The sequence below is a fragment of the Gymnodraco acuticeps genome, unplaced genomic scaffold (genome assembly GCF_902827175.1).
Source record: "Gymnodraco acuticeps unplaced genomic scaffold, fGymAcu1.1, whole genome shotgun sequence".
NCBI classification, from domain to species: domain Eukaryota; kingdom Metazoa; phylum Chordata; class Actinopteri; order Perciformes; family Bathydraconidae; genus Gymnodraco; species Gymnodraco acuticeps.
This window is the reverse complement of record NW_022992265.1, coordinates 2,288,984-2,303,092: the sequence shown is the minus strand read 5'-3', so window position 1 is coordinate 2,303,092 and position 14,109 is coordinate 2,288,984. Positions and strand designations below refer to the sequence as shown.

The 14,109-nt window shown below is 41.2% G+C and overlaps 1 protein-coding gene across 4 annotated transcripts in view; it reads right to left on the bottom strand.

Annotated features, from left to right (window-relative positions):
- frya (furry homolog a (Drosophila)) overlaps positions 1-13,142 on the bottom strand; it is a 46,690-nt gene extending 33,548 nt beyond the window's left edge. Inside the window, exons 1-2 of one of the 4 annotated variants that reach the window (XM_034207119.1) lie at positions 12,232-13,142; positions 3,181-3,380 (exon numbers count right to left, since the gene is read on the bottom strand). In XM_034207119.1, coding sequence (XP_034063010.1) covers positions 3,181-3,380; positions 12,232-12,424 — 393 coding nt within the window. In that variant the 5' untranslated portion in view covers positions 12,425-13,142. Of the gene's footprint in view, positions 1-3,180; positions 3,381-4,861; positions 5,025-8,704; positions 9,118-12,231 lie in introns of those variants that run through there. The other 3 variants (XM_034207121.1, XM_034207120.1, XM_034207122.1) reach the window with 3 other exon arrangements.
- Between the last annotated feature and the right edge of the window lie 967 nt (positions 13,143-14,109).

Below are 14,109 nucleotides of genomic sequence, written 5' to 3'. Positions count from 1 at the left end.
GTTATTGGTTCAATAAAGCAGACCTTGGTTTAGTACATTTGAGAGACTATATGTGTTAATTAAATATTCATATACACAGTAAGTATTCTGTTTGCAATCATTGAAAAGTTAACCATGAACTATAATGTTCATCATGTTAAATTACAAAAACCATAATGACCTATTGTGTCCAAACTACTGCACTCACATTCTGCCACACATAAAGGTCTGGGTCACTGTCGTATATATAGTCACACAGTATATAAAACGCAAGAAGAACAACTGAATGTATAGTGTGTCTGGGATAAAGATGAAAGTAGCATAATTATTGTTCAAATGTATAATATAAAGTCATCTATTTCAACTATGGTTTCTAATAGCACTACGGTTAAATCAACACTATCTAAACTTCCCACCTATACTGTCTTTGCACAAATCGAAGCATCTGCTTTCCTTTCGTTTTCGCTCCGCCTCATTCATCCCTCTGCTGTCTCAGTGGTCGGACAGCCACATCACAGCACATCACTTTGTTGATGATTAATCCAAATCAGCTAATAGTCGGATGTGTTTCACACTGACACTGCGTGGGCTGATGGCGTGCGGCTCTCTCTATTTCTCTCTCTTGTAACAGCACGTCAGCTAAGCCCCATGCTCTAAAGAACTTTTCCGATGAAAAAAAGCCCATCTGAGAAGCCCATCCGCGCTAGAATGACAGACAACTTCATGCCTATGAATACTATGAATGATCTAATATATATACAGCATTATTGTTTACTATATCCTTTTCTGCAAGTAACTGTCTTCTGTACTGATGAATTATTACTGACTACAGATGGTTGATGGTGCCAGATTGAGTAGAACAAATTCACCTGGATGATGAGGATAAACAGCACAATGTTTGCCAATAACTACAAGGGAGGGCTAAAACAAATAAGACAGGCATTTCTCCACTGAGAGGAAAAGCAGAGAGAGAGAGACATCCCACTGTCAGCTCCCTAGAGGGAGTTACACTGACATGAGGGGGTGTTCACTTTCCCTGTGGTAATTAACACTTCCCTGTAGACCGGGACTTGTGACTAACAGCTTCCTATAAATCACTGTCCCTAAAACTGGAGACAGCCATAGCGACCACAACTAAACCTACAGTATATACAACCTTGTACAATCTGTATACATCGTTACTACAGCAGAGTATGCATTGTATCTATATCATATTTGTGTTTCTACATTTGACTTTATTTCTGTTGTCCTAAGCTGGGACATAACAAAGGTTAAGCAATGATACAGTGTCTGAGGGCATAAAGCTACAGCTATGGTGATCGTTTTTCTTAGTAATATGGATGAGCTCGTCATTCTCAGTTGAAGTTCAGCAGCACTCGTAAAGATAGTAATGTGTGGTGCAGTGGCTCTTCTCTGTCTGCCTGCCTGTCTGCAAGCAGAATTATTAATGACAGCTGTTGTTGGTCCTACACATCCATTTCTAACTCCACAAGACAAAAAGTTACATTTTGTTATCAGCTTATTACTTTATCTAATTTTCTTGAAATGTTCATTAGTCAGTATCTTTATTCATAAATGACAAATAAAGATACTGAGGCATGTGACTCATAAACAATTCAAAAGAATAAAATCAGTGGATAGAAAAGACGAGCCGTAGTCAGTTTCACATGCAATTATAATACAACTTGCTAATTAATATTCAAGCCTGAACTTCTTTTATAATTAAAATATTAGATAGCTGACCTTGATCTTAAAGCCCAATAACTTTGTCTATATAATTGTGATTTGTAAAAGTCTCCTAAGAAAAGCCAAACCTTCTCTGATTCTGTCCTCCTACATGAGAGACTGCTTTTTTTTGTCACAAAGCCTTGTAAACTGAACATTGTTAGGTTTTGATTATTTGTTTAAACAAAGCAAGACATTTGAAGATGTCCCCTCTGGCTCTGCACAAATATGATGGGCAATTTTCTTCTATTTCTGGATATTTCAATAAACTTAATAATGAATCAATTAATTAATTAAAAAGTAATGTTTATTAGTTAATGAAAATGATGTCTAGTTGCAGCTCTGCTGTATAGTAACAATTCACTAAAGTTCTATTCTACTGTGGAATATAGTTCATATAAATGTATGCATACGAATCAGCAATACATCTAGTAGGAAGTTGGAGGAAACTATGCTGATCAATCATTCTAAAAAATATCCTCTTTACAAATTCTCTTTTCCAGATTTGTAATCACATCCCTAAGTTTCTCATGCTAAACTCAGCTGGAGCATGTAAACACTGGAGCATGTCTGCTTCCTATTCCGTGCTGATGGAGCTCCTGCTTACACAAACCACTCTGCATTCAGCTGACATCAATTAAATCTGACAAGGTAGTCACGTTCTCCACACTGTGTGTGTGCGAGACTCATTTGCATGCCTAAGGCCTTCAAAGTAGTATATCACAGTGACGTTTAAACTGTTAAGGGCTTCACTAGCATGAGTCAGCCTGCTTGTTGTCACAAAAACAAATATCAGCATATTACAGGGTGAACAAACCTGTAGTATGATAAGCATAAAATAAATGATGTTTGGTTAAAACATATACCTGTTATTCTCTACCTTATCGCCTTGTGGTGCCTTACAAAACACATTGTCTAGTTGTATGGTTACTTTTGGTTTAAGTTTTAACTTTAGGAACTAGTTAAATAAGCGTAATACTTCTTACTCCACTGTTCCTTAGAGTTAAACCAGCTACAGTCTGTCCGGCTTCCTGTCTGACTTTGTTATAGCAGTTCACAACCTGGGGGTCGGGACACCTACAAGGGGTCATGATATAACTAACAAGTTAGCAAACAAGAAAAAAAACTAAATTCTTCAACAGAAAACTTTGTATTTTCTGTGAAATGTCTTCTAATCTTTGCTGTTTTTCTTACTGTTAAATGTATTGCATTTTTAACAGCCTCTGTAAACTTGAACGTAATAATCTGTTAGTCTGTAATTTAAGCTTTCATTAGACTCCACACACTTATATCATGCAACCTTTGATGAGCAGTTGCAAGATTTACAAGCAAAAAAGAGCTGGAGGTCTGTCAAAGAGTACCAATGTCCTGACATCACTCCCCTTAGATAATACCAATATCCTATTATTTGATACGTTTCATCTGGAGCAACAGTACACGACACACAGAGCAGAAACCTTCACTCTGAGGACTCACCAGCGGCTCGGCCATGATGAAACGGATCTTGCGCTCTGACATTGTGGTGAAGTTGGCGAACAGGCTCTTGAGGACGTACTCGCCCGGCTTGCTCTCCGGGTCAATGCTGATGGGCATCATGGCCGGGGGACCCTTCTCTCCCTGAGGACAGCTGACTGCAGGAATGGGGGGTTTACTGTATCCGTTCCCCACGGGAGAGGCTGCACAAATGACACAAAGAGAACGAGACGTTAAACAATTGTGTTAAGTTAAACATTGCCAATTGAAGCAGAAACGAGTGGGACAAACCACATATCCGTTGACTAGGAGGGATGGCCAAATAGAGTATTACTGAGAAGCTTCCAAACATGGACATAAAGTTCCCAACATGTTGAACATTCCTGAGGGGAGACTGTCCAAAGGGCACCGGTTTGCCCCGAGTCAGCTCCTTCTTTCCTACTGCTACAGTGAGCAGAGTGCATATGGAAATTAAAACACCACGGCCAGCAGCTGGTGTTTTCATTTCGTACCAAAGATGTCACTGCCCTTTGAGGGAAGCCAAAATCTTGTGCATGTGACCACCCTTCATCCCAGCGTTGTGATGTGGCCCACGTTTAATTACGGATGGCTTGCTTTAGGCCATAAAACCAACCAAACTAACACACAAGTTCAAATGTACCTCAGCGTTACACTCTGCTGCTTCCAGACACAGAAGTGCTAAATATAGTAAAGAACTGCATACAAACATCTCATTATAACTCTGAGTTTTATTTAGCTTGAAACTCTACAACCCCTAAATGCACGTCCACCTCACCAAGAGGCGTAAATCTGATGTGTAAAATATTCAGAGAGGACAGAGGAGACTTACTGCCTCACAATGAGAGACATATTTGCTTCAACTACTGACTCCTGAGTGTGTACATGTGTGAGTGTGTGCATGTACTGTAATGCATACATGTTACTGGAAAGAAGTCACCTCACTAGTGGCAAATTCCTGCCTGTACTTTGTCAGGAGCACATATGGATCAAAATTAGAAGTTCAATTCCTATTAGAAAGCGGGTTAGGTTAGAGCTTAATAACATAGTAAATTCAAAGACCTCAGCCTTGCTGTATTTTTGGGCTTAGTAGTTTTGCTAAGTATTCAGGAGGCCTTACAATCACGTTAAAGCACAACACCTGCAGACCCGATGAACTTTAAAATTGAAGTAATTTGTGTTGTGATAAGTCTGTATTTAGCAGATGAAACAGATAAGTGGTAACTTCTGCAGTCTACCAAAGAGCAGTTCAAAGCAGGGACAACAATTTATTTGAGGAAGGTGAAAAGATCTCTAATGCTAAACTGATTTACTCAGAACGATCAACTTGTTACAGTAAGTTAAAGGAAACTGCACACAAATGCACACAAAACAACAGTCAAATGAGATACAGTACACATCAGTGTGTTGTGCAGAAAAAATTGTTGAAAAAAGTTCCTATCAGCATTTTTTAAGAGGCTGTAGAGTAAAGAGTACAGTATGCATCTCTGACAAAGCAGCACAGGACAGATGAAGACACTGTTGAATCAGTAAACAAGTCTTCTTCTCGAGATCTTTTCAGGACACAAGGAGCTTGGATAATCTGTCAAGGAATGCCCAGCATGTTTGACGATGTCGTATGGCTTTCAGAACATGCGTCCCTCACATGTGGCAACTCAGCACCTACCCAGGCCCTTGATGAAGCTGATGACGCTGGCCTTACTCCAGCACACAGCCGTCCCGTCCATAGTGGGGAAGGAGGAGATGGTATCCAGGTTTGTTCTGAATCAAGACAAATGCTTGCTAGAAAAATCCACCAACGTCCATGTCTTGTGTATCAGCTGGTACTGTCCAGCTGGGCATAATTTCCATGGCAGGCAGAGCCAACGGCGGGTGTGTTTTAAAATGTGGGAGTAGTGTTTGGTACGGGAGACCACGCAATCTCTCACTCCCTCACTCTCTCTCCTACTCTCTGTTTTGCGGCTATGGCTTCCTCTAGCCTTGTGACCAGCCAGTGCCTTCCAAGAGTGAAGGTCAGGCAGGAATTTTTAGCTGAGGCACAGCTCAGTGATGAGGTCCAACATGCAATGGTGGCATAGTTGTGGGACTATATTTAACCCGGTGTACACACTATACTGACGGAGCAACCCTCCCCTCTCCTAACCCTCTGACAGCACGAGGGTCAGACCAACCCAGTGTAAACACCATTGTTGATTATGCACTGCTTCGGCACACTCAACTTTAGGCATGTTCTAGAAGAATTAAAGACACTGTAGTCATCCAAGTAAGTCAATCAAATATCAGATTTATAGGTAAATGGTAAAAAAAAGTCTGCATGCACACATTTGAGGTAACGGATATTTTACAGAGCACAACCTAGTGGATACAAATACATTCAAATTGAGTTAGATCTTAATACTCCCACGCCAATTGCTTAAAATAAGAGGTAAAGAAAGCAACCAGTGTGAATATTCTGCCCTGTCTGTTGCTGTGGGCGCTGTACTAAGACTCTCAGACTGGACATGTGACTCTGCAAACAAGGAGCTGGGGCACAGTGTGCATTACATCATTGCCATGCTGAAAACACCCTGAGCATGGTGGTGCTCCCGAGAGGACAATGCAAACAGGCTAACAAGTGTCTCTCTTACACACACACAATCAAACACATACACATAATTAAAAAAAAAAGGAATGCAGTTCACTACATGTATCCACAGAGACTGTGCCTCTGGGTAAACAAGCACTTTAGCAGCCGTTTGTGAACGGAGTGGTTGGATATTTAGATACCACTGACCTCCTTTACTGGACCAGAAATTCCAGTGTCAACCTAGCCCTTTGGGAGTATGTAGTCCAGCTGCTGTGAGAAACATTGACTCGGCATTTATGTGGGAGAGGAATGGGTAATACATGCTTTGACCAATGCAAAACATTGCTCTCTAAATCATCTCCTCCACCACTGTACAGTATTAATATTGCGTACTTAAAGATTGGGTATAAAGGCGCACTGTTCTTCGATGCTCCAACAAAGATGGCCTTTAGTAAAAAAGAGTTTGCGTCATGTAACGTAATGAGCTGGAAAATGTTGTCGTCAGGTTTTGGGTCATAAAGTTTTAGGTCAAAGGAAACAACCCGAGTCCCTGTTAACAACCAGACGTGCCACACTAACTATATTCCAGAATAAGTCACTAGAGCTCACATTTAATCTATGACTCAAATTGGTTCTTGGAATGCTGTCAGGAGTTTAAATATTTTTCCTGAAAGATTTATCAAAAAAGGAGTCAACAGCTGGTGCCAATGAAGCAACAACATAATTCAACTAAAACGTTATCACAAGTTCACAGTTTGAGTGTCCCAAAATAAACAAAACTAGAGTGAGAGAGTGGTTACAGACCTCTGCGGGAAGCAGATTAAAATGTCAGTCCCAAATTATTGACCATCAGTCCTGTTTTAGCAGGCTGACATCATGCTGAAAACAGCCGCCTGCTGGGAGAGAGCGTCTCATTTATGAAAACGCCAGCATCTGTCTCTTGCAGCTAAACGTTAGGGACTCTTTTGCGATTTCATTCAGCATTGATTAACTATTTTTAGCTCTTCAAAACAAGAGCACGAGCATCACATTGCACAACAGTTGCACAAATGTGGGAAATTAATCAAAAACTTGGTCAAATGTGACAAAACAAATGGGCATGATAGCATGTAATAACAGAGATAACAGACCTGGAGAACAACATGATTGACTGACTGGCAGAGAAGCACTGCTGTGCTTACTGGCTCACTGCAGCCCATCTCCTGCTCTGATTGGCTGATGGCGGACCGGCCTTCCTGTGCCGCTGCTGCACAATGACAGTTCTGTGCTGCTGGTTGTCAATGTTTTATTAGAGCTGGACACACCAGAGAGCACTGTCTAAAGGACATTGACTCTGTTTACTTCGTGGTCAGAGTGCAAACAGACAGCAGGAAAACACACACTTTCGTTTTCAGGCACTTATTAAAACCTGATCAGTTATTATATATATACAACATTTAAAAGATACATATTCAATACCAGCAATAAATATGTCTGGAAGTGCATATGTCTGGTGTTTTAAGTTAGATTTGTATCAACTAGATTGTCCCTGTTGCCATCTCGTGATTCATTACGTAACAGCTCTTGTACATGGGAGCAGAGGGATGAGATTAGGAGATCACATATTAAATGAAAAATGCATAGCCGTGGGTTGCCGCTGATAAAGTGCAATCATGAGTGCCTGCAAAGTGATGCACTCTGAGGATTATGCAACATCATCGGAGGATGGCTCAATGTTGACAAGCATAGCATGTTCCAAGGTACTGAGAATCCTTTCATTCAGATTCTATAGATATGCAAGGCCCTTCAGGCTGCAGAAGACATGTAGCATAATAACTTACTTCAGATCTTAAGTATTGTAACATGTCAGATATGGCTTTATGGTAAATGGACTGTACTTATAGCGCTTTATCCAGTCTTTAAGACCCCTCAAAGTGCTTTACATACTACTTGTCATTCACCCATTCACACCCAATCATACAGAGCAGTGAACCTTACTCAGGAACTAACATTCAAACACATTCACACACCGTTGGCCATGCCATCGGGAGCAACTCAGGGTTAAGTATCTTGCCCAAGGATACATCAACATGTTGACTGCATGGGCTGGGATCGAACCCACAACCTTCTGGTTGAAAGACGACCGCACTCCCTCGCAGCCACAGTCGCTAAATTGTCATTCGTAATCTAAACTGCAGACTGTGTATCATAAGCTTACTGTAGCTCTCAAATCCTTGTATGACTACCCATTTCTCCACCTTCCTGTTTGTTTGTTTTTTCAAAGAGAATTTTTCTGCAAAGTCCGCCTACTCATATCTTACATAAAACAGAATTTTGCCATGATCACATGCAGAGATGCGTCCTATCTCATCCTCACGGGCCACAATGAGAGGCAGTGGAGCTGCAAACTCTGGACAGAATAAGAAACAAAGCTGAAGCTCCACTAATCCTATTACTGTGCCCTTGCACCTCATAAGAGCTATTTAGACTCTGTCTGAGACTCAGACTAAAGTAATACAAGGCTAGATTTTAAAGCAAGAGAGATGACTTGCTGAATCACCATTAGCAGAGTGAACAGAACAGTACACAGGTTAATCACAGGAATAACTGTACAACAATGTTGTGCACCCATGTATAATGAGCAACTTCTTCTTAGCTATTAGATACTGCTGGATACTTGGACTGATGTCCCTGGCTGTTGCCATGAGACAACTGAAAACCTTGTGGAGCGTGGTGCTCAGTTGCTTAAAGTAAAATGCTTCCAACTTTGCAGCAACTGGCAAGCTGAAGACTAAAACACAGTCAGCTCTATCTGCAACAAGCAACAGCACATCCCGGTCAGACCACAACAGGAACAAGAGGCTCCAAAGTCAGGATCCCAGTAGAGCTGCAGCCTCAGACAGCCACTCAGCTCTGTCAGCTGAGGACAAACAACACAACAACAAGAGACGAACTGCTACTCACTGCCGCTCCACGATTTCAGCAAGGACTTGATGCTGATTTCAAAGAAGCCTGAGTCCTGCTGGCTGGCCATGGCTGCAGCTTCCTGTTGACTGTCCCCCTCTACTTTTGGTTTCCCTACAGTAGCAGCGGCAGCAGCTGAGCTGGGACCAGCAGGTAGTGCCTGCTGTCACCTCTCTGTGACGCACTCAATGCCGTGCTGACGAGACCCTGAGCGAAGCACACAAGCACTGCTTCACCCCTCCTCTTGTGTCCTGTCCTTGGCTATCAGCCCTCGCTCTCTCCTTCCTTTCACACTCTCTCGACATCTCTCTCTCTCTTTCTCTCCCTCTAAAGCTGTGGCAGGCAGTGGGTGGCAATGCAAGCTCCCTTTAAATAACTGCGCGGAGGCTGAGAGTGCAGGAAGCAATCCTCTTAGCAGAGTGCAGTTAATAATAACTACTGTTTGTCTGCGTGCAGGGCCTGATAACGATGACAGAGCTGGGTTTGTGCGTCTTTCAGCGTGACAGGAAGCATCTGACAGGCTGCAGCACTGACAGAGGAGATGGACAACGAGGGAAGTACGATTTATACATGTAACAGGCGACATCTGTGAGGACAGTGAAAAGAAGAAGACACTAAAGTGATCATCAAGCAGACAGGATTAACTGCACACAAGGGATCTGCATGGGATCAGGGGCTGACTGTTGGGTTTTAACCCTTGTATGTCTTTAACCTGGTTTATTTCCCCAAAAAATTGCCATTATTTGAATCGATAAATAGAGAAAAGTGTTCCAATGGTCAAGGTGACAAATTAAGCATTCCTATTTTGGCTGTGAAGTCCAAAAGTAGTCCTTTGAAAAAATAAATTCATTTTAAACCTGCCAGCTTAATACTTTGATTAAAATGACTTATACTGTAAACCAATATCATTCATTCCTCTTTAAAACTGTATTGTGTGTAACATAATATAAATAAATTAATAAGCACATTTTTTGTAGCAATGCTGAAAATGTGATGAAATCCATCTACATTATATAATTTCCAGTCAAACATTAAAATTCCTTCTTTCTTTTTTTCATACCGTTAAATCTAATTCAGTCATCTGACTGCATTTTTATAAAAAGAAATGTCCTTGTTGCTTTTTCCTGGATGTGGAACAATTCAAACCAACATTTGCTATGTAAAGATCAGATGCATGTCATCAACATATGGACTGTAAACACACCCGCCAACCCCCCTTCCTCCGCTGCCCCTCAGAGCTCTTAGTATAATCCTATCAGAAGTCTGTCTGTCCAACCAGCGACAGCCACTTGCCCTTCATTACATAACACACACTGCGATGAAGAAGCCATCACTGGCTGCACTGTTTAGTAAACACACATTTCAGGGGCTCAGGCCCTGACTATACCCTGCTGGCAGTATTGCTGACTGCTCCTTACAGTGCCTCTGTGTATATAATCCCAACTTCCTGCCCACAGCAGTGAATTTGTTTTTTAAAATGTGGCATTGCTAAATAAACCACCATGTACAAAGTGCTGTTGTGACTTGTGCCATCATTTATGACGGTTGTTTTTGCAACTTGTTACGCTTGCTCACACACACACTCACTCATTTTGTCACGCCATAAATTATTACCACTCCAGGGAATGGAGTCAGAGTCTTTCTTTTGAAACATGACTGGGGACAATGTGTATACAGTCTGACGGTTATGCAAATACAGAATATACAAAATATGAATTAAAGGGGAAAGGCTACTCGTTTGTTTCATATAACAACAGAAGTAGAATTGTGTTTTGAATTTTTTTAAATCAAAGAATAACCACCTTAAGCTGGTTAGTATGTGGACACTGAGCTTTGAGGCTCATAATGAAACGGTGAAATTAAGAGAGAAGCTCCAAAAGCTTACGTAAAGTGGTGTGTGACACAATTCACATTATGATATACTGTAGTTGGTATGATATACCTTTCACACACTCAGTGGTGCATTCATCCGTGGTGTCTTTTTAGCATGCCTTTATCAAATCTATTGATAGAACATTATAGCTTATTTTATATACAGATGTTGCCAGTATATTTCCTCTAAAAGCAAACATACATCCACTTAACACCGTGAGTCCATATCAGCATTTGAACTAGATTGTACAGTCTTATTCTAAGAGCACAGACTCTTTATAAACAACTATTATGTGTTCTGATAAACTTGAGGAAAATGCAAAGCGACTATGTTCTCAGATATGATTTGGGCATGTTTAGAAATCCTAGATCTGGATAAAAACTGAACATAAACACTGATAGGGCATATGATAGTGTTATCAGTGCACATTTGACCAATTATGGGCAATTGCTTGGCCCATTATGGTCACAGCAAACAGAGGTCAGCTCAAATGGTTTCCTTAAACACTGAGGAAACAGTTCACTTCCCTTCCCTATCCATCAGTTATAATCTGGTTAGCCTGACTTGTCCAGCGAGAGGCCCTCAGGGAAAATGGTTATGCAATTCCTGACTTGAATAATCTTAAAAAGTTCAAATGGAGGCATCCCCTAAACATTCTATTATTGGAGAAGTAGTTGTTTATGTAGCTGTCTCTGAGAGAGATTTGAGGTGACTGTAGTAGAGAGCCATTCATCAGGCAGAAATCTAAACTGTCAAAGCAGATCAAAGAGTAATAGATACCAGAGAGGAAAACTCAATGTTACATGATGTTACAACAACCAAGAGAGTATAACGCGAAAATATCAGACTACCTTGATCTGGATAGCTCTAAACTTGTCGGCAGAAATGTGACCAAACATTTAGACATAAAGCACTGACTGTCTGCTGGCACACTGGATAGGATCCGTGTCACTTCTTAAGCAGGAATCTGCTTCAGTAATACTTCCATAATATCTTAGCTTTGCAGGTCTGTTAAATGGCAGCTTCACCAGCAGCAGATTTGAAGCAACACTTGCAACAGGTGAATACATCAGAAAAGCATTGCTCATTCCAGAACATGTTTCCTTAAATAGGTTTTAGGTTGACGACGGCTCGGACACATTAAGCACCTATTAAAAGCATTATCAGGCTCTGATGAAGGTAAGGAATGTGAGCTATGTCTGCAGGTCAGCCATCTTTGTGGTTATCAGGCTTAAACACTTGACTCCCTGTTACCCCTACTCTCTACCCCTGGCCACTCTAGTTTCTTCTTCTCTTTCTTGGTCACATATTCTCTAATGTCCCTATGTACTTTAAGACAACAACTTAACAGTCATTTAAGAAAGTGAGGTCAGATACAAAAGCAGATTCGGTACAATGAGCTCAGCTAAATAAAATCAAAAACAGTATGATACTCTTGCACTGTCGGACTCCATTATTAACAAGCCATCAGATTTCAGGTGAGTATGATAAATACAAGAGGGAGGTGAGGCATTTCACAAAGCGATGGTATTAGTAGCTGACATTCTTGTTTTGCCTCTGCACAGCAATTTTCAATCAAACACATTTCTGCCAGATTAAAAACTAAATTCTTGAGGTAATTACGGGTGCTTGACAGAGTCAAAGCGGTACCTACTTTCGAGAATGGTGGGCCTCTTCTTGTGGCGCATCTTTTTGAACTTCACTCTGAAGTCCCTAGCTGGGAATGGATCCAGAGGTGAGCTGGCAATGCGCCCCGGGACAACCTCATCGTGTCCCTCAGAGCAATCCGTCTCACTCTCTTCTAAAGACATGTTGGATGGCAGGAAGCCCTCAGATACTTCTGTCATTCTTCCAAAGAAGACATTTGAAGCTGTGCCAGGTTTCTCCCTCTTTTCTTTAGTGTAGTGTCTATTTTTTCTCTTCCTTTTCCTTCCTCAAAAACTCCTCTTGGTCGGGCAGCAGATATCTGCAGTCACAGCTGTCAGCCTTGGTCTGCTGATGTGTTTTAACCCCTGCACTTGTCAGGGCAGTTCAGCAAGTTACAGTAACATTCATGAATTGGGCAGGTATAGGATTACTGAGACAGCCCCTCCTATTTTCAGCAAAAAAGCAAGAGGCAGAGAAGAGAGGGGCAAAGTCATTACTGAAGAGGGAGGGAGAGGGTTAAAGAGGCCACTCTGACAGCTACAACATCCCCGCCTACTGTAAGCCCACGAGGCATTCCTGAATAAATATCCTGTATTTGTCTTGGAGTCCTCACATCAAGGCTTGCTTCTGGCAGCGTAAATGAGGCGCAAACTAACTTCTTACATTTCATGTGCTGTATTTTAAAGCTGCAGAAAAACGACGCTTCACATTCAGAGATGTTTGATAGAGAAAAAAAATCCTTAACATGAACGGGAGAAAGTCCTCAGTGGATCCATCATTGGTTCAGTCATCTGCACATTCCCAACACTTTCTTCAAAATCCAGTCCTGCTGAGGTTGGCTTCCCACCACTCTATGTCCTGCTGTTTATGGCGGCTGTCATTCACGAGAGGTGCGAAGTAACACGTACATCCAGAGAAACGTTCACACAGTCTGAAGCCTATGCTCTATTCAGTCTTTTCAATCACTGACGTGAACACTAACTGGACACACCTACAACATGAACCAGTTTTTCCAAGTCTGACCTACATCTAATACAAGCACCCTGTGTTAGTGCGTGAGGTGAAGGCGTTTTCTGTTTTAGGAAGAAACCACAGTTAGAACATGGAACAACCAGACTATACAATCTGTTTTCACGTCACTGATGTGTTTTTTTCAAGAATTTGTAGAACATGTGGCCACCATTAAAACGTCAAACATTACTGAATATGATTAACTTTAGAGCTGACACAACACACAGAGTTGAAGTATGTCAAAGAGAACAGCAGCACAACAGGGAGCCCCTGGTTTCCAGTCTAATGAGTCCACCAGTTCACTTTTCATCCACCTGTCAAAGAAAATGTAGCCTAAAGAAAACAAAGGAATGCTTCTGCAGCAGCGCACTACACACAACTGTCAAAAACAACAAAGAACATTCATCTTGACGTACTTAAAAAACATCCTTCAGGACAAGAATCATCATGTTGTTATAGTAAGTAAAAAAGCAAAGAAAAAGGTGTCTTCACAACATCTAAAGACATGCTTTGTGTTTTGGGTGGAAAGACAGGATCCAAAGTCAGTACACCTCCAGCAGGAATCCTTATCAAACACATCTTCATAGCCACCAAAACATAAACATACCACACAAGTCATGTTTTCCTACGCTAAGACCATTCCAGTTAGAATGAACCTGCTTCTGTTTTCACATTTTAAGTTTTTCGATTTGTGTGTTGAATAACATTTTTAGGATTTACTTTTGACATTTCTACTTTGACTTTAATCAGAAATGATTAATCGCTCACTCAGGGCTCAATAAGTAAATGCACCGTGTCTCACTAACTGTCTTTTCCTCTTCACATTCAAATCTTGAATAATGAGAGAGCTGAAAAGAAAGAAAGTAACTGGGAC